The sequence below is a fragment of the Cricetulus griseus genome, chromosome 7 (genome assembly GCF_003668045.3).
Source record: "Cricetulus griseus strain 17A/GY chromosome 7, alternate assembly CriGri-PICRH-1.0, whole genome shotgun sequence".
NCBI lineage: Eukaryota > Metazoa > Chordata > Mammalia > Rodentia > Cricetidae > Cricetulus > Cricetulus griseus.
The window spans coordinates 110,993,821-111,021,493 of record NC_048600.1 but is presented as its reverse complement, the minus strand read 5'-3'; the positions used below and the strand labels follow the sequence as shown (position 1 = coordinate 111,021,493).

At 40.0% G+C, this 27,673-nt stretch overlaps 1 protein-coding gene across 5 annotated transcripts; it reads left to right on the top strand.

Annotated features, from left to right (window-relative positions):
- Positions 1-818: 818 nt before the first annotated feature.
- Positions 819-27,052, top strand: Fbxo47 (F-box protein 47). 5 transcript variants are annotated; one of them, XM_027424064.2, is made up of 11 exons: positions 819-944; positions 3,563-3,771; positions 5,143-5,313; positions 11,517-11,593; positions 14,804-14,881; positions 18,113-18,221; positions 19,799-19,975; positions 23,040-23,186; positions 24,558-24,700; positions 25,175-25,334; positions 26,365-26,503. In XM_027424064.2, exons 2-11 carry the CDS (start codon positions 3,591-3,593, stop codon positions 26,475-26,477), a joined length of 1,356 nt encoding a protein of 451 aa, XP_027279865.1. In that variant the 5' UTR covers positions 819-944; positions 3,563-3,590; the 3' UTR covers positions 26,478-26,503. The 5 variants fall into 5 exon arrangements, with proteins under 5 accessions (XP_027279865.1, XP_027279868.1, XP_027279866.1 ...); XM_027424065.2 differs by having other exon boundaries at positions 820-1,025; positions 26,365-27,052; XM_027424067.2 differs by lacking the exon at positions 23,040-23,186 and having other exon boundaries at positions 819-1,025.
- Positions 27,053-27,673: the final 621 nt, after the last annotated feature.

Here is a 27,673-nt window from a genome sequence, read left to right as displayed (position 1 = left end):
TTTTTGGGGGGGGGAGGGCAGGAGGGTGGAAACAGGCTCTCGGATAGCTCAGGCTGGTTTAATCTCCTGTGTAGGAATTATTCGGTGTGCCATCACACCTGGCATCCAACAAACCTTTGATAAAAGCTCTTGTGACATATCCTGTTGACTCGGGGACAGAGGGAACCGAAAACTGCCTTAAAACCGAGTGTAAACAAGAAATGGAGGCCGGGAGGTGGTGGCGCACGCCTTTAATCCCAGCACTCGGGAGGCAGAGGCAGGCGGACCTCGAGGCCAGTCAGGGCTACACAGAGAACCCCTGTCTGGAAAAAGAAAGAAAGAAAGAAGTGACCCTCCCAAGTTTGAGCTCTTCTTTTACACCTCCGCTCCTCCCAGACCATAACGGTCTGCAACCCGGTGCTTTAAATGGCGGGTGGCAAAGATGGCCCTCCAGGCCCTCCCTCTGACTGACGGAGGCGGGCACTACGCGGGGACTCGTCTTAGTATTCATGAAGGGCGTGGCCTGTTTCCTGGGCGGACTCTGAGTGTTTCTGAGGGGAAGGCAGAGAGGCCGCGGCTTGCCATTCGCGAGGGGGCGGAGCCTCCTCCCGCGGGGGCTCCTGGGAGGGCTCTGAGTGTTCCTGAGGGGAAGGCGGAGGAGCCGCGGCTTCTTGCCATTCGCGAGGGGGCGGAGCCCGCTCCCGCGGAGGCTCCTGGGAGGGCTCTGAGTGTTCGTGAGGGGAGGGCGGGAGTCCGAGCTTCTTGGTATTCATGAGGGGGAGGAGCTTTCTCCCGCTGGGGCTCCTGGGAGAATTCTAAAATATACTTGAGGCGCCGGGGGCGCCCGAGAGCCGAGGAGGCAGCTCCGGAGCGGAGTGGAGCGGGGCGGAGCCGAGCGGAGCGGAGCGGAGCGGGATCCACCCCTGTTCTCTGGCGGGAAAACCCTGAGGAGATTTTTAAGTGTTGTGAGTCTGAGGATGGGGAGTCAGGACGACTAAATCCCACTCTTCTGTGACACTGTAGCCGGAAAACTGTCGAAATCTGTGGTAAAAAGTGTTTTCTCTTCCCCAGTAACTTTCTTGTGGGAATAATTCCGTGCTTTTCAGCACCTCCTATTTGATTTTCATATTGGCCAATTTCTTCTATGGTCCCCTAGATGACCTCCTCAGAGACGTTTAGGGTTGACATCGGAACTTTAAAACAAATCCCGATATTTAGCTGAGGGAATGTGGGGGCGGGGACGAGGTCCAGGCCCTAGACCCTCCCACCTTAGTGGGTGGGACGAGCTGGCCTGTCACCCGGCTTTTTCGAAGGCTGAATGAGGCAGGAGGTTCGCGAGTTCGACGCCAGCAATCCAAAAGGGAAAAAAGCATTTTATTGTCATTTGGGTTTGTGAGCTTCATGCTCTAGAAGGCCAAGAGAAATAGTTTCAGAAAAACCTGTCCTCCTTCACCTCTAAAATAGGTCTGAGTGAGGAAAATAAGAGACTTAAGGTTTTTTTGGGGGGGGTTGTTTTTGTTTTTTCGAGACAGTGTTTCTCTGTGTATCTCTGGCTGCCATCAGGCTGACCTCGAACTAAGAGATCCGCCTGCCACTGCCTCCCTAGTGCGGGGATTAAAGACGTGCCACCAACGCCTGGTTGGGACTTAAGTTTTGAAATAACTGAGGCCATTTATTTTTAGTCCTTCAGAGATTTAAATGAAAAATTATACATGCCCGTATGTCTACACCCTTAGTGGATGATAAGGACCCCTGGGAGGAGATGGGCAATGAGTCTTTGAAGGTACCACAAACCCCACCCTAGCCTTACTAGGGTAGAAGTTCCTGAAAGAAGAGGCACAAATCAGAAACTAGGTCAAGTTTGTACTTTATTATAGTGAATATGCTTTAAAATTAAGCTGGACAGTGGTGGCACGAGCCTGTAATCCCAGCACTGGAGAGGCAGAGGCAGGTGGATCTCTGTGAGTTTGAGGGCAGCCTGGTCTACAGAGAAAATTCAAAGTAAGCTAGGACTACCTAGAAACCCTGTCTTGAAAAGCAAAACAAAAAAGTTTAAAACAGCCTTGTTGATTAACTCAGTCAAAATTCTTCCACTTGGAAATTATATGAAGATACTAAAATACATATTCTTGTAGAAAAACATATATTGCCATATAATTCCATTGTAGCATGATTACAATACAATACGAATACTTACCTTCAAAAAAGAAATACATAAACTGTTATTATTACTCTCACAATAATATAAACACCAAATGCATTCTTTCATTTAGCTATATTTTGTAAGCATATGACATATTATGTAAAACTTCATTAGTTTTACAATTATTAATTTAAAATTTCACTGAATCAGCTGAAGCAAAAAGCAGTTATAGTCCATATTTGTTGTTGTTGTTGTCACTGTTCTGTTTTTCCAGACAGAATTTCTCTTTAAAGCTCTGGCTGTCCTGGAACTGGCTCTGTAGACCAGGCTAGGCTCAAATTCAGAGGTCCTCCTTTGCCCCCGCCTCCCAAGTGCTGGGATTAAAGGTGTGTGCCACCACCACCAGCTTTACTGTTACAGTCTTAATGGAAGTTCAGATTGTGTTTTTAACTGAGAAGTAAAGTTCTTGGCATGTTTTCAAATGTGTAACTAATTTTGACTTGATGTAAACTGAGATTTAACATTACAAGATAGCAAATGTAGGTGTAGTTTTTAGTTACTTTTTATAGAAAGGAAAAAACTATATTTTTTGTTTGCTCAGCTATATGGTAACTCTGTGATAGAATGTCTTAGTTGTTGCTTCAGGCTCTTCAGAGAACTTAAATTGGAATTGTACACACATATACAAAACAAAATATATGGTTTTCTAACTAAAATAGTGGAATAATACAAAGTCACTGTGTGATGCTTACTTTGTCTTTAAAGTGTTATTGTTTAGTGTAAGCAAACAATCAGTGATTTTTAATGTCATATTTAGCCAATTCCCTTTAAGAAATGACTATAAAAATCAAATTGTGTAGGCCTTTCCTAAGAATTATCTATAACTGTTACTAATGAAAACTGGAAAGGAGGGAAGTGTATTATTCACCTCCTACATAACCTTATAACTTTAATTTTTAGCAAGATGCAGTGGTGATATGCCTTTTATCCCATTACTTGGAAGACTGAAGCAGGAATCAACTTTGAGACGAGCCTGAGCCACATAGTTAAACTCTACTCCCAAATCTCCTTAAAAAATAATTGATCTGAATAGAAATTTCCAAAACTTCAATGTCACTGCCTATTTGTGTATTATTCAGCACATAATCCGTAATAGTATTACTGCAGTTTTAATCTGTTAGAGGTGGTACGTTCAAATTGCTCTAAAATTAAAATGTCTCTTTTTCTTTGTTTTTACTGTTTGTAGCAGAAGACTGTTAGTAGTACCTCACTTGGTGGAGTGCTTGTCTGGCATGCCTAAGGCCCTGGGTTTGATCAGCAACACAAAGAAGGGGATAAAAGAACAGAAAGTGTGACTCCTAACTTTAAAAAAAAAAAAAAAACAAACAAACCTCCATTGCCTTCATTTTTTTCTTTGTGTCTTGTGCTTTATTTTTTTAGCCAGGATAAATCCATAGGATAAGAAAAGATGGCATCTAAAGTAAATACCAGTTACACTTTGATACCCAACCAGAAATGTAAACGTACTAACCATCAATCCAGCTATTTTTGCAACACCCTTGATTTGGATCCTCAACTCTTATCTACACTTGGAAACTTTAAAGTCTTACCATTGGAAATATTCCACATAATTTTAAGATATTTGTCAGGTGAGGTTTGGGGGCTAGACTGTGTTATATAAGATATTAGATATATTATCATTTCCCCCCAAATATTACTTTGTCCTCTTTATTTCAGCTATATAAATATCATTCTGGAATGTTGATAACATTCATAGCTAAATTAAATGTAAAGTTCAATTCTTGCTCCCTCTCCTCTGTTTTGGTCCGCTCTCTCTCTTTTTTCAACAGGAAAGTTTACTTAGGAGACTGCAAGAGGCAGCTGGCTTAGCAGTACCATGAGGACTGCCCACAATAATGTTCAAATTTTGTAAAGACATTGTAGGCAGGATACAGCACACACCTGTAGTTTCAGCACCAAGGATGCTAAGGCAAGATACCAGGCCAGCCTGGGCTACATAACAAGATCCTGTCAAAAAACAAAAACCTTGTTGGGCATGGTGGTATATGCCTTAAATCCCAGAACTTGGAAGGCAGAAGCAGGAGTAGCTCTTCGAGTGCCAGGCCACCCTAGTGTACATAGTAAGCTTCAGGACAGACAAGACTGGGTAGAGTGATCCAGCCTCAAAAAAAAAAAAAAAAAAAAAAAAAAAAAAACCCTCAGCAGATAGTGGCACACACATCTTTAAATGAAACACTTAAAGACAGAGGCAGGCCTGGTCTACAGGTCAAGTTCCAGGATAGCCAGGGTCACACAGAAAGACCATGTTTCAAGAAAAAACTGGGTTTTTTTTTGTTGTTGTTGTTGTTTGTTTGTTTTTGTGTTTTTGGTTTTTCGAGACAGGGTTTCTCTGTGTAGCTTTGGAGCCTATCCTGGCACTCACTCTGGAGACCAGGCTGGCCTCAAACTCACAGTGATCCGCCTCCCTCTGCCTCCCGAGTGCTGAAGAAAAAACATTTTAAAAACCCCACCAAAACCCAAAACAACTACTACCACTGAGTTATCTCAATAGTCATAATAGGAGTAGCTTGTTATTTCCCACCATGTTTCTATTGAGAACTAGATTTAAGACAATGTTAAGATTTTTTTAAGCACTAGGTTTATTGTTTTTGTTTTTTTGAAACAGGCTTTCACTCATAGCCCAGGCTATCCTGAAACTTACTCTACAACTCAGGCTGGCTTCAAACACCTGGCAATTTGCCTCCCTCAACCTCCCAAGTGCTGAAATTATAGCTGTGAGCCAACACACCTGGCACTAGGTTTATGACTAATAAGTTAATTTGTAAGTTAGTAGACTATACTAATGGTGATGCTTTTGCATTTAAGTTATTTGTATTATTAGTGTGTTAACATAAATTAATAGAGTATACTAACAGTGATTTAAATAATCTGCACCCATATTTTATATAAATTTATTTCTTTTTTTGGTTTTGTTTTAAATGTATTTATTTTTTTCATAGTGAAGGATATTGGCATGTTAAGCATGGTGTCCAAAACAGTCAGCCAGCACATAATTAATTATATCTCAACATCCTCTGGAAGCAGAAGACTTTTAATACAGAACTTTCATGACCTTGATCTGTCTGGCACGAAAGAAGAGAGTCACCTACTGGAGCACTACAGAGCTCTAGGTAATTTGTAAAATGCAAACTGCAACAAGAAAGTGCCTATAAAATAGTTTATTATATAATTCTGTAAGGCTACCGATTGGAGAATATTACCTGGAAATTTTCCTTTTCTCTATAGCATTTTTATTTTCAGTATAAAGTCCTTAACAGTAGTCCTACATACTTCAAAGATGAAAGCTGACCACAGTGGCTCACACTTGTAATCCTAGCATTTGAAAAACAAAAACCATAGTCATAGTGTGAGACCAGCCTGTACCTCATAGTGAGTCTCTGAGTTTTAGGTCAGCCTGGACAAATGTGTGAGACTCTATATTAGAAAACCTTTATAAAAAGGAGAATGTAGACCCTAAAAGAGACAAACTTTGTCCCCTGGAGAAGGGGAAAGGGTCACCATTCCCTGAGCAAATTGAGAACATGGGAAGAGTGGGGAGGAAGCTATGAGAGTGAGAAGGGAAGAAAAGGAAGGATGGAGAGATCATGAGGAAGCAGAAATTTTGAGTCAGGTGTAGATTAGAAGAAAGGACATATGATAGGTAGGATTTTAGTTGGGGGGTGGTAGAGGGGGAAGGGAGGGAGAAGGGAACTGGGATCCTCGTGTAATTTAATCTTGTTTGTAATTCAAATGTGTATATATGTGTATATATATATATATATATATATATATATATATATATATATATATATGAGAGAATGTAGCTAAGTTAGTTGAGTTCTTGCCTAGCATTGATAAATCCCTGAGTTTCATCCTTAGCACCAAATAAATGGGGTGTTTTTGGCACTTGCCTGTAATTCCCATACTCAGAAGAGGAAACAAAAGCCAGGCAGTGGTGGTCCATGCCTTAATCCCAGCACTCCGGAGGCAGAGGCAGAGACAAGCAGATCTCTGTGAATTCGAGGTCAGCCTGGTCTATAAAGCATATGCCAGGACAGCCAGAGCTGTTACACAGAGAAACCCAGTCTCAAAAAACCACCAAAAAGAAAAAAACAAAGGAAAGAAAAAAAGAAAAGAAAGGAAAGAAAAGGAATAAGTGAGCCGGGCGTTGGTGGCTCATACCTTTAATCCCAGCACTCAGGAGGCAGAGGCAGGTGGATCTCTGTGAGTTCTGAGACCAGCCTGGTCTACAAAAACTAGTTCCAGGACAGCCTCCAAAGCCACAGAGAAATCCTGTCTCAAAAAAAAAAAAAAAAAAAAAAAAAAAAAAAAAAGAAAGAAAGAAAAAAGAAAAAGAAAAGTAAGAAGTGGAAGCAAGAGTATCAGAAGTTCAAGGTTATAGTGAATTTATAGCTACCTTCATGAAACTTTTTCTGAGGAGAAGGGGCAGATATTTAACCCTAACTAGACTAAATAAATAATCTTTAATATAAAGTGCCTGTCCTTGTAATTTTACATATAGTGTAGCCTGTGCTGTTGTTTAAGTGATATACCAGCTTAGGGAATTGATGTGTTGTCTATGTGTTTTGCCTCTGTTCCTTGTGATTTAGAGTTTTTTGCTTGTTTGGTTGGTTGATTGGTTGGTTTTTTTGAGACAGGACTCTCTATGTAGCAGTCCTGGCTGTCCTGGAACTCATTCTGTAGCCCAGGCTGGCCTTGAACTCACAGAGATCTGCCTGTCTCTGCCTCTCAAGTGCTGGAATTAAAGGCATGTGCTACCACACCCAGCTAAATTTTATTCTGTATTTATATTCCCTTTCAGTAATAATCTAGTCCATAAAAGTATAAAAGTTGGGGGACTGGAGAGATGGCTCAGTGCTTAAGAGCACTGGCTGCTCTTCCAGAGGTCCTGAGTTCAATTCCCAGCAACCACATGGTGGCTCACAACCATCTGTGATGAGATCTGGTGCCCTCTTCTGGCCTGCATAAAGACATGTACACAGAACACTGTACACATAATAAATACCTTTAAAAAAAAAGTATAAAAGTGGTGATGCATGACTTTGATCCCAGTACTTGAGAGGCAGAGGCAGGTGGATCGCTGAGTTTGAGACCACCCTGATCTATGGAGCAAATTCCAGGACAGCTAGGATCATAAGAGAAACCCTATCTCAAAAAACAAAACAAAAAAGTATAAATTTAGATACACTAGTAGAACATTACTATTCTCTCATCAGTGGCAGAGCATGCCTTAGCATGCATGAGATGAGAACCTAAACAGTCTCCAATATCACACACATACACACACACACACACACACACACACACACACACACACACACACAGAGGAAGGAAGGAAGGAAGGAAGGAAGGAAGGAAAGAAGGAAGGAAAGAAGGAAAGAAAATAGTAAAATCATATGGGTCTGGAGAGATGGCTCAGAGGTTAAGAGCCCTGACTGTTTTTCTGGAGGACCTGGGTTCAATTCCCAGCACCCACATGGCAGCTCACAACTATCTGTAACTCCAGTTCCAGGGGATCCGACACCCTCTTCTGACTGCCTCAGGCACATATATACATGAAGGGAAAACATAGACAAATAAGTAAATCTTTTTTAAAAAAGAAAATAGTATGAATACAGTGTTGTTGTTTTCAATGCTTTTAAGTAGATTTGGGAAAGCCTGGCCCTGAATATGACAAGTATTTGATAATTGTCTTTTGAGTTCTGTCTAAATGATTTTTTTTTTAAATCAAGTCTTAGGTGCTTTAGCAAACCCACTGATATGTCTGGGAATTGAACCCAACGGTAGAGTACTTACCTAGCTTGTGGCCAAAGCTTATTAATCACAACATTGTGGAAGTGAAGACAGCAGAATGAGAAATTCAGGCCATTTTCAACTACATAGTATGAGGCCATCCAGGGCTACCTGAGATGGTATCAAACAAATAAATAAACAAGGCCCTAGGTTCCAGCTTCAGATCACATTAAAAATAAAAAACAGTAATTATATGAGTAATTCAATTAAAAATATAAACATTCATCTTAACACCTAATCTGCAAAACAGGTTTGATTAATATATTAGCTTTAATTTTCCATTCAGTTTTTGTAGATACCTGCTTTATAATTGATTATTTTGGTAAATGTTTGACATACTCAGCATTTTCCCATGCTTTCTTTCCTATCTGATCTGTTCCTGTTTTTAGATACTAAAATAACATTTTTCAGAATCTTAACTTGGAAGATTATAAATTTAATTTGCATTTTCTACTGAACAGAGCAGATGGCCAATGTAAAAAGAATACTGTGTCTGACGTTATTTTACTGGGAGAATGTAAAAGAAATTGGTCTCTGAAAAATAATACCTGTGTTTAGAAAAAAAGTCAGCTAAATACAAGGGTTAGCTAAATAAACTGCAGTCCTTAAAAATAGGAGATTTGCAGTAGAAAAGGCAACCAGTATGCAATTATAGCTTGCAGTCTCAGCTATGATATAACATGAGACACAGTGCCAAAACATGAAAGGAAAAGAACTCAGACTAAAGCCAAACACTGAAAATAACTGTCTGTAAGCAAAAATAAGGAGGGATTATGTTTAAAATTCAATTCCGGTCCTGTGTTACCCAAACATAGCAACTTCTAAAAATAAACTTGATTCCTATAGATCTTCAGGATTATATAACCATTTTATTATATAAAGAGTAAATGTAGAGAAGTGGTGACTATATTATATAAAGAGTAAAAACTGAAGAAAGTGGTGATATTCAAGTGTGTCTTTCCCTACCACACATATCATTTTTAGAGATGCCATTTGTCCTTACAGGAATGTTAACAATGTATTGCCGTTTTAGGAAAACAGAATACTTAGGGGAAATAGATCATATGCTTCCTTTCACTATAGTTCAAATAATGTCTTACTGAGAAATTGGAAGGATTTATCTTTTTTTTCAATGTCATGACACAGACTCCTACATACTATTAACATTGTAATCTTGTAAAATATCTTAGAGAAGAGATGTTCCAGTGGCTAGGAGTACTTGGTTTCCTTGCAGAGGACTGGGGTTTGGTTCCCAGCACCCACATGGTGGTTCACAACTGTCTGTAAATCTAGTCCCAAAGTGATACAATGCCCTGAGCACATAACACATGCTGATGAAACACTCATACACAAAAAAGTTAAGTAAAGACAAGTGTGGTGTTGCATATCTTTAATCCTAGTACTCAGATGAAAAGGCAGGCAAATCTCTATGAGTTCAGGTCTAACCTGATCTACATAGCTAGTTCCAGGACAGGCAAGGTTTCGTAGAGAAACTGTTTGAAAAAAAAAAAAAGTATATGTCTTTGGAGAGAGATAGGTATTTAACCCAATTTGTATAATTTATGTGAGCAAAACTGACTTCTAACCTCTGAAGTTTTGAATACTTAATGATATTTAAAAAATAAAAATTTGAGACAGTCTTTATATAGATGTAGCTGGTCTGGAACTCACTCTGTAGACCAGGCTGACCTGAAATACAGAGATCCACTTGCCTCTGCCTCCCAAGTTCTGGGATCCAAGGCAGGCATGCACCACTACTCCTAGATTTATTATTATTATTATTATTATTATTATTATTATTATTATGTGTGGGTGGGTGTTTCTGCCAGAATATTTGGCTGTGTAGCACATGCATGAAGTACTCTTGGAGACTAGAAGAGGATGTCATATTCCCTGGAACTGGAGTTACAGTTTTTGAACTGCCATGTGGATGCTAGGGAATGGACCCTGGTCCTCTGGAAAAACAACCAGTGCTTTTAACCACTGAGTCATCACTCCAGTCCCATGTTTTAAATTTTTTATTTTTTATTACTTTTTTCCTTTCTTTTTCAAAACAGGATGTTCCTGTGTTGAGGTGGCTGTCCTGGAACTAGTTCTTTAGACAAGGCTGGCCTTGAACTCAGAGATCTGCCTGCCTCTGCCTCCCTCTCAAGTACTGGGATTAAAGGTGTGTGTCACCACCACCACCACCACCACCACCACCCAGCTAAATTGTTTTTTTGTTTGTTTGTTTGTTTGTTTGTTTTTCAAGACAGGGTTTCTCTGTGTAGCTTTGGAGGCTATCCTGGCACTGTCTGTGTAGACCAGGCTGGCCTCAAACTCCCAAGTGCTGGGATTAAAGCCGTTTGCTACCACTGCCTGGCTAAAGTTTTATATTTGGATAAAAAGAATACAAAATCTCTTCCTATCCTTCCTATATTTTACACAATTTTTATAATGTTTTCTTTTGTTGACATAAGGTTAGTCCCAAGAGGTATTAGAGGGGCTGGAGAGATGGCTCAGGGGTTAAGAGCACTGCCTGTTCTTCCAGATGTCTTGAGTTTAATTCCCAGCAACCACATGGTGGCTCACAACCATCTATAATGTAGTCTGGTACCCACTTCTGGAGTGGAGGGATACACTTAGGCAGAACACTGTGTACATAATAAGTAAGTAAATCTTTTTTTTAAAAAAAAGAGATACTAGAATTTGTTTCCCACAGAATAAAGATAAATTTTGCCTAGTGTATCTTTTTGCCTTATTATTGTATCATTTTAAATCAATACTCTGCCCTTAATCCCAGCACTTGGGAGGCAGAGGCAGGCGGATCTCTGTGAGTTCGAGACCAGCCTAGTCTACAAGAGCTAGTTCCAGGCCAGCCTCCAAAGCCACAGAGAAACCCTGTCTCAAAAAAACAAAAACCAAAACAAATGCAAACAAACAAAAAAACTAAATCATAGTTCACAGTCATATGGCATATAGCATTAATTTTAAGGGAATTTTGTACTATGCTGTTGTGCGATATTACTTTAATTATGTAAAGGTATGTTGCATTTGTTTATGCTGCATTTGTTTAACTATGTAAAGATGTGTTACTGTTTTACCTTGCCTACCTAAGGCACTTGATTGGTCTAATAAAAGCAGAACGGCCTATAGATAGGCAGTAGAGGGATAGGCTGATCTGGTAGACAGAATAAGTAGAAAGAGGAATCTAGGGGAGAAAGAGGACACAAAATAAGAAAAAGAGGGAGATGCCTGGGGTCAGCCAGTCAGGCCACTGCCAGACAGACAGACATGGAAGAAGGAGGAAAGTGGGACATACAGAAAGGTAAAAAGCCCTGAGATAAAACACAGATGAAGAGAAACAGGTTAAAATAAGTTATAAGAGCTAGTGGAACAAGCATAAGATAAGGCCAATAATAATAAGTCTCTGTATCATGATTTGGGGGCTGGTGGTCTGAAACAGCCTGCTACACTATGCTGTTGATAAGTTTAATTAATTTCATTGTTGTCACTTTTTTATGTCCCTTTCTTTTCTCAGGTCTACTATTTAAAAGATGCACCTTGCTGCTTCCCACCAAGGACAGACTAAAGTACATTCACAAGATCCTCTCAGAGGTAAGATCATATGCCAGAATTAGTTCACATTCTTGTTTTCCAATAACTTATTACTAATGTTATATATTCTTTTTTTTAAAGATTTTATTTATTATGTATACAACATTCTGGTTCCATGTATATCTACACACCAGAAGAGGGCACCAGATCTCATAATGGATGGTTGTGAGCCACCATGTGGTTGCTGGGAATTGAACTCAGGACCTCTGGAAGAGCAGCTGGTGCTCTTAACCTCTGAGCCATCTCTCCAGCCCCTATATATTCTTTGTAAGCCTTTCTTTTAAAATTCCTATATGAATATTTTGCCTGTATGTATGCATATGCACCATGTGTTGCCTGGAAGCCAAAAGATACACCAAATCCCCTGAAACTGGATCTACAGGCAGTTGTGAGTCACTGTGTCAATGCTGGGAGTCAAACCTGATCCTCTGCAAGAAAAGCAAGGGCTCTTGACTGAGTCATCTCTCCAGCCCCAAACCTATCTTTTAAAAATAGGATTTATTTTTTAACTGTGTGTATGTGTGTGATTCTATTTATGAATGTCCATGGAAGCCAAAACACAGATGTCAGATTTATAAATTAAAGTTTATCATAGTTACATATTCTTGGGAAAAACATATGAAGAGATGGCTCAGTTGTTAAGAATTCGTACTACTCTTGCAAAGGACTCAACGTTGGTTCCCAATACCTTAGTGAGGTAACTCACAACCTTCTGTAACTCCACCTGCAGGTAATCACACCTTTGGCCTCTGCAGGTACCTGAACATACCTACACATACAGATAATTAAAAATAAAGATGGGCAGTGATGGCTCATGCCTTTAATTCCAGTATTTAGGAGGTAGAGGCAGGCAGATCTCTGAATTTAAGGCTTGCCTAGTCTACAGAGCAAGTTCCAGGATAGCCAGGGCTACACAGAGAATCCCTGTCTCAAAACACCAAAATAAATGGCAATATATTTTATACTGTACAAGAGTAATAGGGCAGTTAGTAGATATTTTTTAATATTAATTTTATTTATTTTTGTTTGTGTCAGGGTATGTATACCATGGTGCACACCTCCTCCTCCTTCGTTTGTTTGTTTTTGGAGACAGACTTTCTCTATGTAGCAGTTCTAGCTGTCCTAGAACTTGCTTTGTAGACCACACTGACCTCAAACTCACAGAGGTCCTCCTGCCTCTGCTGGAATTAAAGGCGTGCACAACCACCACTTGCCCAGCTGGCAGTCTTCACATGGGTTCCAGAATTGAATTCTGTCTTCATGCTTATGAAACAAGCACTTACCAACTGAGCCATCTCTCACAGCCTCCAAAGTTGTTTAAAGAAACGACTTAGAGACTGGGCGGTGGTGGTGCACACCAGAGTCAGGTGGATCTCTGTAAGTTCAAGGTCTTTATGCATATGAATATTTGCCTGAGTGTATATATGTGTACTGTGCACATGCCTGGTGAGTGCAGAAATCAGAAGAAGGCATAGGTTCCCCTAGAACTGGAGCTTATGGACGGTTGAGTCACCATGTGGGTTCTGGGATCTAAATACAAATCCTCTACAAGAGCAGCAAGTGTTCTAATTTGGTGAGCCATCCCTTCAGTCTCTCCACTTTATGGTGTTTTGGGGGAGGGAATGTTTTGGTTTTTGAGGGGAAATTTTGTTTTTCTGTTTTGGGTTTTTGATTTCTGAGACAGGGTCTTATTACATAGCCTTGGGGAGCCTGGAACTCTCCATGTAGACCAGGCTAGCCTCAAACTCGTGGAGGTCAGACTGTCTCTGCATCCTGAGTACTGGGATGAAAGGTGTGTGCAACCACACTTGGCTCCAACTTATGTTTTGGACACATCTGTTGCTGAACTTGGAACTCCAGCTTACTGTGTCAGCTAGTCTGGCAGACCTAAAACCCCTGGAGATCCACCTGTCCATCTCCAAACTCATCCCCAGCACTGGGGTTACAAGCTCACATTACCACACTCAGATGTTTCTCCATGGATGTTGGGGATTGTGCCTGCCTCTGCCTCACAAGAGCCGGGTTCAAGGTTGTGCCCACCATGCCCAACACTAATTTTTTATTAACAGTTTTTTTGTTTTTTTTTTTCCGAGACAGGCTGGCCTCGAACTCACAGAGATCCACCTGCCTCTGCCTCCCGAGTGCTGGGACTAAAGGCGTATGCCACCAACGCTCGGCTTATTAACAGTTTTCTAAATTAAAATATAACCATGTCATTTCCCCTTTTTCCTCCCAACCCCTCACATACATATGTCCCTTATTTATCTCAAATCCATGCCTTCTTTTTCTTCTATTGTATACACACACACACACCCCTAAATATATAAATACAGCCTGCTCAGTCCATATATTGTTATTTGTATACAAATTATTTCAGGACTGACCACTTCTTGTTGGGGAATCATAACAGTGATCCCTGAGGAAGACTATTTTTTCTGCTCTCAGCAGTCTTTTTTTTTTTTTTCTTTCAGTTTTTCAAGACAGGGTTTCTCTGTATAGCTTTGGAGCCTGTCCTGGAATTCACTCTGTAGACCAGGCTGGCTTTGAACTCACAGAGATCTACCTGCCTCTGCCTCCCAAGTGCTGGGATTAAAGGTATGCGCCACCAATGCCCAGCTTCAGCATTCCTTAGTTGCCTTTTTTGTCTAGATTTGGATCCCCAAGAAATTTCCCCCTTCCATGTTAGCATATCTTTTAGTGTTTTCCTTATTCAGGTTATTTAGGCAGCCATGCTGCTGAGACTTCATGGGTGTAGCTTCCCTGATATTTCTAGGAAACACATCCTCACAGCAGACTTCCCCTGACTCACAGTCTTTCCATCCCTTCTGCCTGGATGATCTCTAAGCCTTTGGTACAAGAATTGTGTTGGAGATGTATCAGATGGGGCTGGGCCTCACTTGTTCCTCTGCATTTTGATTTGTTGAAGTTTTCTGCAATGGTCTCTGTTGCAAAGTTTCTTTATTTAATGAGAGCTAGACCCTGTCTCAAGATGTCTCCAGTAGCCAGGCATGGTAGTGCACGCCATTAATCTCAGCAGAGGGAGATAGAGGCAGGTGGATCTTTTGAGTTCCGGGCCAGTCCTGTCTTAAAATACAAACAAAAAACAAAACAAAACAAAAAGCAAAGCAACAACAACAAAGATAAGATATCTCCAGTAAACCTGAGTGTCAAGTTATCTTATAGATCCACTAATAGTTGCTCTCTTTACAGGTTTCCTGTTTTAAATTCAGCAGCTGTTCAGCTCCTTTGCAATGTTTAGGATTACCATGTTATGGCATGTTTTTACAGGTACATTGTTTAATGAAAGAATGATTTTGAACTGTTAATAAGCACAGTATAGAATCCCTGTGTAAATTAAAAGAAGCTCTAATAATCTTAAAGCAAAATAATGTTGTAAATATTTGTCAAGAGTAGTTTTTCTAACTGGTGAGAAATGCGTAGCATTTATTTACTCTAAACACATGTACTTACATTTTGTTTGTTATTTTGTGACCTGGGAATTGAACCTAGGCCCTTAGGCATACTAGGTAAGCAATCTATCTCTGAGCTGCAACCCAAGATCCTAGCCAATTTAAGAGACTAAAGGTGGTATACGTGTCTATATGTTTCTTATATTATTTTTTGAGTGAGGGTCTCACTATGTAGCCCTGGCTGTCTTGGAACTCATTATGTAAACCAAGATGGTCTCAAACTCACAGAGATTTGCTGCCTCTGCCTCCCAAGTGCTTTAGAAATCAATCTATTATTTCAAGAATACTTACTAATCTCTTATAAACACATAAAAATGAAAAGTATCATTTATTAAGCCTTATACCATGTGCCAGACACTGTCCTAAGCAGTCTTCATGAATTATCTGATTGAAAACTTATAGCCACCTTAGGCTCTTAGCACATCCCTCAGGCCTGCACAAAGAATCTTCTGCTATATCCCAGGCTGCCAGCCATTGGCTCCTATGCACCCAGATTCTAGGACTTCCTACTAACACTCTTTCAAAACAGACCTTTTACTTTTTTCCATTTGTTTTATACTTTCTATCTTTGGATTAAGTATTAAGATACGCATTCATGTAAAATTAAAAAGGAACAAAATATATAAAGTAAAAAGTCTCCCTCCCAGGCCTGTCTCCCATCTACTGATTTCCTTTCACCAGAAATAATCACTGCTTAGCAATTTCTCTCATTCTAGAAGGCATAAATTTAAATTGTGGGGTGCTGGGATTGAAGATTAATATTTTTTTAATGTGTGTAGGTCTGGAGAGATGCTCAACAGTTATGGGCACTGGCTGCTCTTCCAGAAGACCAGGAGTCAATTCCCAGCATATATATGGTGGCTCATAAACATCTAAACTCGCCAGGCGTTGGTGGCGCACGCCTTTAATCTCAGCACTCGGGAGGCAGAGGCAGGTGGATCTCTGTGAGTTCGAGGCCAGCCTGGTCTCCCGAGCGAGTGCCAGGATAGGCTCCAAAGCTACACAGAGAAACCCTGTCTTGAAAAAGAAAAAAAAAAAAAATCCAAACTCCAATTGTAGGAGGTCCTACAGCCCTCTTCTGATCTTCTTGAGGATCAGGCACACACATGGTACACATACATATATGCAAGCAAAACATTTATACACATAAATTAAATCTAAAAATTTTTTACATTTGTATTTGTATCATATCAGAGTGGGAGCTGGTGCTCCTTCCACCTGTGGGATGGGTGTTGCACTTTACCTGAGCCATCTCACTGTCTCAGAAGATTTCCATGAAATCCAGGTACTTTACAGATTTATATGGGAGGAAGGGCTAAGAATGGTGACACACACCTTTAATCCCAGTGCTCTGGAGGCAGAGACAGAGGCCGGCCTGGTCTACCTAATGACTAAAGGCCAGCCAGGGTTGCATAGTGAGACCTTGTCTAGAGAATAAATGAATAAAGTACATGATTAATGAATTTATATAATTGTATGCCACTTAAATCTCCTTTTTTATATGTTTGTACATTTTTATATGTTCAAGAAAGTTATTAAATTTTGTCTGTTTTTTCATTTATTAAAAACAAGCAAGTTATAATCAATTATTACATTAAAATGAGATCTTGTGCTGAAGAGATGGCTCAGTGGTTAAGAGCACTGACTGCTCTTCCAGAGGACTAGGTTTCAAATCCCAGCACCCACATGACAGCTCACAACTGTCTATAACTCCATTGCCAGGGGATCTATACACTCACACAGACAGACATGCAGGCAAAACACCATTGAACATAAGATAAAAATAAACCAATCAATAAAATAAAATAAAATAAAATGAGATCATTATCGGCCTGGAGGTGGTGGTGTACACCTTTAATCCCAGCACTCAGGAGGCAGAGGCAGGTGAATCTCAGTAAGTTTGAGGCCAGCCTGGCCTACAGAGTTAGTTCCAAGACAGCCAGGACTGTTACACAGAGAAACCCTGTCTCAAAAAACCAAGAGAGAAAGGGGGGGGGGAGATCATCATCATTTGTAAGCAATATCAAAATTACAGGTATAAAAGTCTTAGTCTACTGTAAAACCAAGCCACAGAGGCCAAAAGATGGTCCAGTAGGTAAGAATACTGGATGTGTAAGTGTGAAGACCTAAGTTCAAATCCCCAGTACCTGAGTAAAAAAGCTCCCATTGCCATGGTGATTTATAATCTCATCCATGGGGCTTACTGGCTGCCAACATAGCCAAAAACTACAAGTTCTAAGTTTGGTGAGACCATTTAGAGGACATGTAAAGGAGGACAACCAACATGTCTGTATGTGTGGCCTCTGTGGTCACATACATTCTCACACACATACATACATAAAAATAAATGAATAATTGGTTTAGTTTAGTTTGGTTTAATTTAAGTTCAAAAACTGAGTCACAAAACCAGGACTAGAATCCTGGTTTACTCAGACTTGCTTCAGGCAGATCTAGGGTTTGAGGCCACTAATAGGACAGTAGTGAGAGAGGTCCTAACTGAGAAGGCTATAGAGATGGTTCATCAGCTAAGAATACTTGATGGTCTTGCAGAACACCAAAGTTTGGTTCCAGCACCACATCAGGGCAGCTCACAATTGCTTGTAGCCCCAACTCTTCTGGCTTCCACAAGCACCTTCAACATGTGGCATAACCTAATAGAGATACACACACAAATAAAAATAAAATAAATTTATAAAAACTTAAGGATTTTCTGGGTGTTGATGACACATGAACTTGGGAGAGGCAGGCAGATCTCTGATTTTGAGGACAGCCTGTGCTACATAGTGAGTTCTAGGACAGCCAGGGCTACATAGAGAGACCCTATCTTGAAAAAACAAAACAAAAACAACTTTCTTCCTAACCAAAAAGAAGCAAGATAGATTTTGGAGAATTTCTAGGTTGTGATTATATAAATTTCTAGTGAATTGAGGGTAAAAATTGCACATCACCTAGATCATATACTGTAAACAGCCTATTTTCATTAGGAAGTAGTGGCTTACCCTTCCAATTTTTGTCTGAGCTTGTGCAATGTTTCTTCTGTTTTCCTCAGACCTTAACAGCGGGTTGGGATGAACTCGAATGCCATCGTGTTTATAACTTCTTATGTGAGCTGACTAATCTCTCCCGTAAGATGCAGACTGTTGTCTGTAACAAACCAGGTAAAGACCTTCAGTTCAAAGATAGTATTGTATAGAGATGAAATGTTAAGAAAAGGTAGAGTTCAAAAGTATATATAAAACAGTTGTGGAGGGACTGTAGCTCAGTTGGTAGTGGGTTCAATCCCCAGCACCACAGAAACTAGGATACCTGCCAGGCGTTGGTGGCATACATCTTTAGTCCCAGCACTCGGGAGGCAGAGGCAGGCGGATCTCTGTGAGTTCAAGGCCAGCCTGGTCTACAGAGTGAGTGCCAGGACAGGCTCCAAAGCAATACAGAGAAACCCTGTCTCGAAAAATACGAAACAAAAAACAAAAAGCAAAGAAACCCTCAACATTTGTAATATTTATTTTTAAACATAGAAAGATGTAAAACTGACTAAACTACTTGATTTGTATATTGTATTTGTTATTGTATTTTTACTTTTCTGTCAATTTGAATCAAAAAGTGATGAGCTTGGCGGTGGATGGTGGTGAACACCTTTAATCTCAACGCTTGGGAGGTAGAGCAGGCAGATGTCTGAGTTCAAGGCCAGCCTAGTCTACACAGTGAGTTCCAGAACAGCCAGGGCTATACACAGGGAAACTGTATTGAAAATCTTCTACCCCAAAAATTGATGGATAAAAAGGCAGATTTATTTATGTACTTGCCTATTTAGAGTCTCATTATGTTTCTTTACTGCTGAGGATTGAACCTAGGGTATTAAAAATGGTAAGATCTACCATTGAGCTACATTCCTAGCACCAAGAGTCTCACTAGGTGGCACAGGCTGTCCTCCAACTTAATATGTAGGCTATTCTAGCCTCAAACTGACAATTCTCCTGCTTCAACCTCCTGGAAAAAGCAGATTTAGAAATTCAGTGACTTGATAACACAATTTAGTATACCTTTCCTTTGATCAAAAACTTCTGTTAGCTTCCTAACATATTAAAAATAAAATCTAAGCTATATAAACTAGCCTTCAGATTGTGGTCCCCACCTACTTTTTCAAAGTCATTGCCTGATGAGTGTGGTCGTGTAGACCTTTAGTCCTAGCACTCAAAAGGCAGAGTCAATGAGTCTCTGTGACATTGAGACCAGGCTGGTCTACATACTGAGTTTCAGGATAGCCAGAGCGACATAGAGAGAGTCTGTCTCAAAAATTATCAAACTTACTTCCACTATTTGACTAGGACATATTGTTCTTTCTACCATTATCCAAATTATCGAAGCTAAATAAGGAAAGTAAGCATGGTAAGATAGTCAAACTGTAAAGTTAGGGCATCTTTTCCTTCTTAGTGAATTTTATATACTCAGTTCATTGCTCTTTTTTTTTTTTTTTTTTTTTGGTTTTTCGAGACAGGGTTTTTCTGTGTAACTGTGGAGCCAGTCCTGGCACTCGCTCTGTAGACCAGGATGGCCTCGAAGTCACAGAGATCCGTCTGCCTCTGCCTCCCGAGTGCTGGGACTAAAGGCATGCACCACCAACGCCCGGCAGTTCATTGCTCTTTTAACTGCAGCTGTTAATACCTGGCTCTGATCACTATCCAGTATGCAACTTACCTTTCTAGAAAAATGATTCACAACTTTTTCTTCATAGGAAGTGCCAGAAAACTAGAGTTAAGGATTAGACTGTTCTGTAGGAATGTCCTACTTGATCACTGGACACAACGAAGTGATTCTGCATTTTGGTTGACTAGAATATTAAAACCATGGCCAATGGTAAATCAGGCAAGATTGCTCTATATTATCTTTGGACCAACATCTCCTCAAGATGGTAAGCACCATTTTTTTCAGTGATGTGTGTTATATACCTGGTTAATTACTTTTGCTTTAGGAAGGCTTTTAAAAAAAAAAACTTTACTGGTTGATGCCCACTTTTAATCCCAGCACTCAGGAGGTAGAGGCAGTAGGTTTCTGTGAGTTCAAGGCCGGGCTATTCTACATCTTTTTACCACTCAACAGGTAGTGGGACCTGGAAGAATGAAACAGACTAAAGTCTCAGACAATAGCCAACTTTATGCAGAGCATCAGACAATATAACTCTGAGGGTTAAGAAGAGGCCCATGAATCAAGTGTCCAATCACAAGGGCAAGCCACACACAAGAAACTGAGATACTTGCTTGTTTTCTTGGATTTTTCTCACAAGCACTCAGAATTCTCCTCACATGACTCCATTCTTGAACCACATTCCAACAGATAGACTTCCATACCAGTCAGAGAAACATAGTAAGTATCTTAGTTAGGGTTCTATTGCTATGAAGAGACACTATGACCATGACAGCTCTTATAAAGGAAAGCACTTAATTGGGGCTGACTTACAGTTTCAGAGGTTTTAGTCCATTATCATCATGGCAAGTGGAATGCAAGCAGACACAATACTTACTGGAGAAGTAGCTGAGAGTTCTATATTTTGATCCTCAGGCAGAGGAAGTGAACTGTGTCACACACAGGCATAGCTTGAGCATATAAGGCTTCAAAGCCTGCCTCCACAGTGACACACTTCATCTAACAAGGCCACACCTCTTAATAGTGCCACTCCCTAAGCCATTCAGATGTGAGTCTCTGGGGGCCATATTTATTCAAACCACCACAGTAAGACTCTGTCTCAAAAATAAATAAATGCCATTTATTTATTTTGTGTATGTTTACATACATGCTCACACATGTGTAATATGGCATGTCTGTGGAAGTCAACGTGCAGGAATAACTTTTCACTTTATACTGTGGGGTTCTGGGATGGACTTCAGGTTCCAGGTTGACAGCAAGCACCTTTACAACTTTACCTACTCATCCGTGTTGAAGGCCCTAGGAAGGTCTTTTGTCTTTACTCATGGTTTCAGAAACATACTGCATTGACTTGTGCATACCTCAAGCTTCAAGACAGAAATTGTTCTGCTCTGAGTTAGAACCAGGTATATTCCTGTTCTCTCTCTCTCTCTCTCTCTCTCTCTCTCTCTCCATATATATATATATATATATATATATATATATATATATCTTTGTTTTTTGAGACAGGGTTTCTCTGTAGCCCTGGCTATCCAGTAACTTGCTCTGGAGACCAAACTGGCCTCAAACTCACTGATTTGCCTGCCTCTGCTTCCCAAGTACTGGGATCAAAGGCAAGGCCACCACTGCCCAACTCCTGTCATCTCTTATTCACCTAAAAGTGCTGCTTTTCCGTCTTAAACATTAATGTAACTCAAGGTTATCTTTCCTGCTGGCGGGGACTAATGATGCTAAGCAAGAAAACAGTGTGGCTCAAATTGATGATTTACTTAGTTTTAGGTTTTCAGATTCATAATCTGACTTTTAAAAAAAAATTGCCTAGGTTGTATTTTAGATTAATGCTAAAAATTATCTTACATTTCCTTATTCCACTTTTATCAGTAGATAACCAGTTTTAATGCATAGTGGCTAGCAGCCAGGACTTCTATTTTGAAATTAAAATGTTTTGTATAAACCACAGAGAAGATTGGTGATGGACAAACTAATAGAAGGTGACTAAGCTGCTCTGTTGTGATACGAATGTTTGAAAGATGCTAATAGAAGCAAGCTCCTTTCTAGAAGGATTCAGTAGATTTTACTAAAATTGTAGCAATTGATATTCCAGTCTGTATTACAGGGTAATATCATCTTTGAACTAAAAGCACTATCCTTTGAGGCTGGGAGATAGTTCAGTAGGTAATGTGCTTGCTGTGCAAACATGAAGAACTGACTTTGATCCCCAGTATCCAGGTAAAAGCTGACTGTGGTGGCTTGTGCTTGTAATCCCAGCTCTAAGGATGCATCAATGCGCATATCCCTAGGACTCCCAGCCATCTTAGCCTGATAAGCAAGCCCCAGATCGCAATGAAAAACTCTGTCTCAATGAGTGATGGTGGCACATGCCTTTAATCCTAGCACTCGGGAGGCAGAGGCAGGCAGATCTCTTGAGTTTGAGGCCAGCCTGGTCTACAGATCGAGTTCCAGGACAGATAGGGGTACACTGTGAAACCCTGTCTCGAAAAGAAAAAAGAAAAAGAAAGAAAGACTCTCTCAAAACTAAAAAAATGTGAATGATTCCTAAGGAGTGACACCCTGGTCTCCACATGCATGCACACTCACACTTGAAAAAGATAAAACAAATGATAAATAGATAAAAGCGCTGTTCTTTTTTATGAAGTAGAGTTGGAGCTTAATAAGGATTGTTAATATAAAGAGCTAGAGAGATGGTTCAGTGATTAAGAGCACTGGCTGCTCCTCCAAAAGACCTAGGTTTGGTTCCCAGCACCCATATGGTAGCTCACAACCCTCTGTAACTTCCATCCTAGAGGATCCAACACCCTCTTCTGACTTCTGCTGACACCATGAACTCACATGTTGCATATATATATATGCAAGCATTCATACTCATACAATAATATAAAGCAAAACCTCTATAAGCCCCAGTAACAAAAAATTAAATTAAAAATATATGTTAATCTAGGCTTAAGCAGAGACTTAAGAGAACTCTTTCTCAGAAGGAAGTAACATGACAACATGGGTGTGGGCTTTACAAATAATTGTTGAAAGGAAGACCTACCAAAGCATGGGTAAAAGCTCAGGGAGAGTCACAAAAGCATGTTCTTCATGTTCAAACTCCTTTAGTTTCTTGGTTTAGATATTGTTGCTGTGTTTCATCATAGTTAATGAGAAACTCAAATTTATAATGATATCAGAATTGATGTTTTAATGATGAAAGTAGCTTATATAAGTAATAGGATTGTGTAATCCTTTTCATTCTAACAAATCCTAGAAGTCTTTATCACAAAGCTATCTATTCTGTCATAGCCTACCTTTTTTTTTTTTTTTAAATCCAGGGCAGGTGATTTGGCAGGAAATGGTGGAGGGACCCACAGATGAATCCAGTCTGAAAGGTTTGGCTAATGCCATTAAGTTACTGTATGACACAGGTACCAAAGAGTGGACAGCAGATGATGTTATCAGTCTTGTAGATGAATTATCAGGTAAAATACATATTTACTAATATGGAATAATAGAAATTTATTATTAGAATACAGATATAAAGTTATATAGACAATTCTCTAGCTAACAAAGAGTGTGTTAGAAATCACTAATTGATCAATATGTGGCTTTAAGTATGTTTTGTTACTTACTGCTCCAAAACATTTTAGTTTTGTGTTTTGTGTATGTGTGTGTATGTATGTAAATGTATGTATGTAAAGAGTATGTAAATGCATATGGTATAAGAATGTGTTTATCTCAGTTTCCAATGTTTTAAATTAAAATTTTTCTTTGGCAATTTCATGCATTTATATAATGCATTCTGATTACTCTTGCTCTTCACCCTCTCTTAGCTCCCTCCCACTCCCATAAACTCCCCTCCTCCTCCCTATAAGACTTTCTCTCTGTCAAGTCTTTTTGTTTTGTTTGTAACGCACTAAGCTTAACCATGGCTGTCCACATGGCCATGGGTGTAGAACTGCACCTTGGAGCCTGGTAGACTCACCAGTGGGTACACAACTGAAAACAAAGGCTCCCACTCCCATAGCATCCATCAAGAGCCAGTGGTCCCCCAGGAGGGATTGGATTCCCAATTTCATAAATATGTAATATTATTAGGTCACTTCATAGTTTAATGAGTTTGCTTACTCTCATTTTACAAGTTCTCACACATACATACCCTTCTAGATTATTTATTTGTTTTTATAAACAAAGCTTTCTGCTGCTGTACAGGAGGGGGATTAAACAGCTACTCTGAAGTTTACAAGGCATTTATCCTTACATATGATGTCACTTTGCCTGCTGAAGCATATGTAGAAGAACTGCTTTGACTAAACTGTCAGCACAATGGTAAAGCACAATGACATGGGGGTGAACCCTGTCTCTGGTTGAATACTATAATTGAAAAACTAAGGCCAGGCAGTGGTGGCACGCATCTTTAATCCCAGCATTTGGGAGGCAGAGGCAGGCGGATCTCTGAGTTAGAGACCAGCCTTGTCTATAACAGCTAGTTCCAGGACAGCCTCCAAAGCCACAGAGAAACCCTGTCTCAAAAAAAAAAAAAACAAAAAAACAAAAAAACAAAAAAACAAAACAAAACAAAAAAAAAACCAAGGAAGGAAAAGAAAAACTAAAACTAAAACATGCCAGACATAGTGGCGCAAACCTTTAGAGTGAGTTCCAGGACAGCCAGGAATACACAGAAAAACACTGTTTCAAAAAGAAAGAACAAAACTAAAACAGTGTTTGTGAGTATTTCCCTTGGCACTAATTACATTTCCAATAAAGTAATATAATATTGAATGTGTTTAAAGATGTATAATACAGCAATTGTGTAATTTCTCATTCAATCACTGTTCTTCCTTTAATAAAAGTGGTTCCCCGGGAGTGGCTTCTGGAAAATAATGCACGCCTCCTAATCCTGAGTGGGAACAACATCTGCTTCACTTTTATGGCTAGTAAAGCTGTAAACGGACGAGCCATTGAGCTAGCGAGGCTCATAGTCTTTTTGGCTTTGGTAAGTAAAAACTAAGTTTTTCTCTGGCAAGTTATTTAGCATTCACTTGATCAAGCAATGAAGCTGCTTCCCTGGTGCTTACAAAGCCCCATGTTGGTTGGTCAGTCTGTCTATCTATTTTAAAAAATAAGTATTAAAGTACATATTTTATTTATTTGTTTTTCGTTTTTGAGACAAAGTCATATATACATAGCCTAGACTGGCCCCAAACTCACTCACTATGTAGGCAAAGATGACCTTGAATTTTAGAGTTGGGATTACAAGCATGTGCCATCACATTCCATTTTATTCATTTACTGAGCATTTCCCATTGCAGACTCAGTGGGGATATCCTATGCAATAAACCATACTATGTCATAAGCCTGCCCTATGTAATACACTGCTAAATCATAAGCTGTCTCGTCACTGCCATTTCAAGCTTTATAGCTTTCTTCACATGAAGACTGATAGTAGTGCTTTGTGTATCTGAATTAGGTGTGTGAGAAAGAGCTGTACTGCATGGACTGGACAGTTAGAATGATGCAAAAAGTCTGCAAGGTCTTCAGTGCTGCAGCAGAGAGAAAGAGCTTCCTGCAGAGCGTGGCAAATGCTTTTGCCTGTGTCACCATGGAAATGCTGCAGCCTATTATGTCTGGTAAGTAAGAGTGTAGACAGTATATAAGAGTGAGTGATAGTGCCTTCAGGTCTTAGCCTCAGATGCAACTACCTGGGCTTGGTGGTGCACACCTATAATCCCAGTACTTGAGGCTAAGCAGGAGATCTGAAGTTTGAGCCAGCCTGGGCTACACAGTAAAACCCCGTCCCAGAGTTTGGCTTTTTGAAACAGGCATTCTCTCTCTCTCTCTCTCTCTCTCTCTCTCTCTCTCTCTCTCTCTCTCTCTCTCTCTTCTCTGAGTGTGTGTGTGTGTGTGTGTGTGTGTGTGTGTGTGTGTGTGTGTGTAGTTCTGTAGTCCTGGGACTCTCTATGTAGACCAGGCTAGCCTCAAACTCACGGATAGCCAACTGCCTCTGCCTTCCAAATGCTGAGACTAAAGGCATGTGCTACCACACTTGGCCTCATATAGGTTTTAACAGATACTAATTTAGTTTACAAAAAGCTTTGTTTGGAACTCATAGAGATCCACCTGCCTCTGCCTCCCAAGTGCTGGGATTAAAGATGTGCACCACCTGGCTTTTATTTTATTTTGCCTACATGTATGTCTGTGCACCATGTGCATGTGTGATACCCACAGAAGTCAGAAAAGGGTGTTGGATCCCTTGGAATTGAAGTTTCAGATGGTTATGAGCCACCATGTGGGTGCTGAGAATCAAACTAGGGTCCTCTGCAAAAAAGGCATAGGCTGATGATTCTAACCAATAAGCCATCTCTCCAGTTCCTAATTAGCCCTGTTTTATAGATGAAAAAAAGAAAACAGAAATAACCAGACTTGCCCAAGGTCATAAATTAAACAATACTAATGCTTAGACCAGTGTCCTTTCTCATTTTCTATCTAGTGTCTAATTTCATGGCTTTAATGGTAATGCCTGGCTTAATAAAGATCGACAAAAATTCTTCTCTTTGAATATTATTAAAAACACTTACAACATCTTATATTCCTAAGCCATGTGTTAAAATGTTTAACTTCTCCCTCTCCCTGCTGTCTGTTCCTGTGTATGTGTTACAGGAGAGCGAGATGATGATGACAGAGGCTTCCTGAATTTGTTCCATCTTCTGCATGCTCAGGCAAACTTCCATAAGGAGGTGCTATATTTGACCATGAATGCCTCTTCTTCCTAAGTCAAGAAGCTTGTCACTTAAAGAATATGTCACCAGACTAGTGCTTAGGAGAGTGACGCTTTTTCACATCCAGGGGTAGCATCTGTTGGACTTTTGATGATCTAATTATCCAGAAACTCCAGCTGCACAGGATTTAGCTGTAACTGCTTCACCTTGATTAATGTAAAATAACTTGCAAACCCAAGAACGTGTTGCTACTTTTCTGGGAAACAGCTCTACCTCTCCAGGTCTTGGTAAACTCAACATCAAACTAAAACAGAATGTTAACTGTGCTATAATCTGCAGCCAACTCAACCTATTTGTGTGGCTCTTTGAAGCAAGAGCTAATTCTGCTTTACTAAGAACAGATTCACTTTCGTTAACTAGTGATTTCTGTTCACTTCGCTTAGGCTGAGCAAATATGGCCCAAATGTTTTATGAGGATTTGTAATACTGTGTTTTAGAATGTATTATGCATTATGTAAGTCACATTCTTTACCACCTTCGTAGCATATGATTACAAAATAAATCTTATATTTCATTTATATTTTGGATGAACTAAGAAAAAATCCAAAATAAATATGTGTGGATACATATACATATATATTTTTATACTTATAGACACATATACATATATTCCCTGCAAGACAATCATACAAAAGATCTACAGATAGAGGAAGGTGTTTGTATGTGAGCTATAGTCTTCAGATAATGGAATCATCTTGTAACTTCCCTGGGGATTAGAACAGAGAATTTCAAGCAGGAGAAAAACATAATGAAAATAAATAGTTCTGTTGCTGCCAGAACAATCTTCACAAGTAACTCCCCCCTCTTGATAAGACTTTCTTCCCAGTCCCAGAAAGTGGGGTTTGATGATGGGAACTAAAAACACACATGGTTAGAGTAGCCAAAGAGAGAGGAGACAGGGTAGGGGGAGAGAAAGTGTCTGTGGATCCCAAGAACTCTAGGCCCATTCAGTAGGCCTGCCACCTACCTTCACCTCCACTTGCTATGAGGGTAGCTATAGTGCAGGGTCCTCTAAAGCTCTTGCTTCCTCTTCTCCAGCCCCTCCCCTCCAGTCAAATGCAGGGCTTTGTACAGGCTAAGCAAGCACTTGACCACTAAACTGGATCCTTCCCACAGGACTTCTCAGGGCTGCCCTTCTTCTCCTCAGAACACTGGGGGATAAGGAAATTACCTTCAGTGGCAGGGTGTAA

What these genes read in the sequence shown, in the direction of transcription:
- Fbxo47 (XM_027424065.2), top strand. Translation starts at nt 3,591, where the DNA reads ATGGCATCTAAAGTAAATACCAGTTACACTTTGATACCCAACCAGAAA. An exon ending in GTTATGGCATGTTTTTACAG is followed by an intron (nt 14,882 to 18,112) that starts GTACATTGTTTA and finishes TGTTTTCCTCAG; the next exon opens with ACCTTAACAGCGGGTTGGGA. An exon ending in TCATAGTCTTTTTGGCTTTG is followed by an intron (nt 24,701 to 25,174) that starts GTAAGTAAAAAC and finishes TATCTGAATTAG; the next exon opens with GTGTGTGAGAAAGAGCTGTA.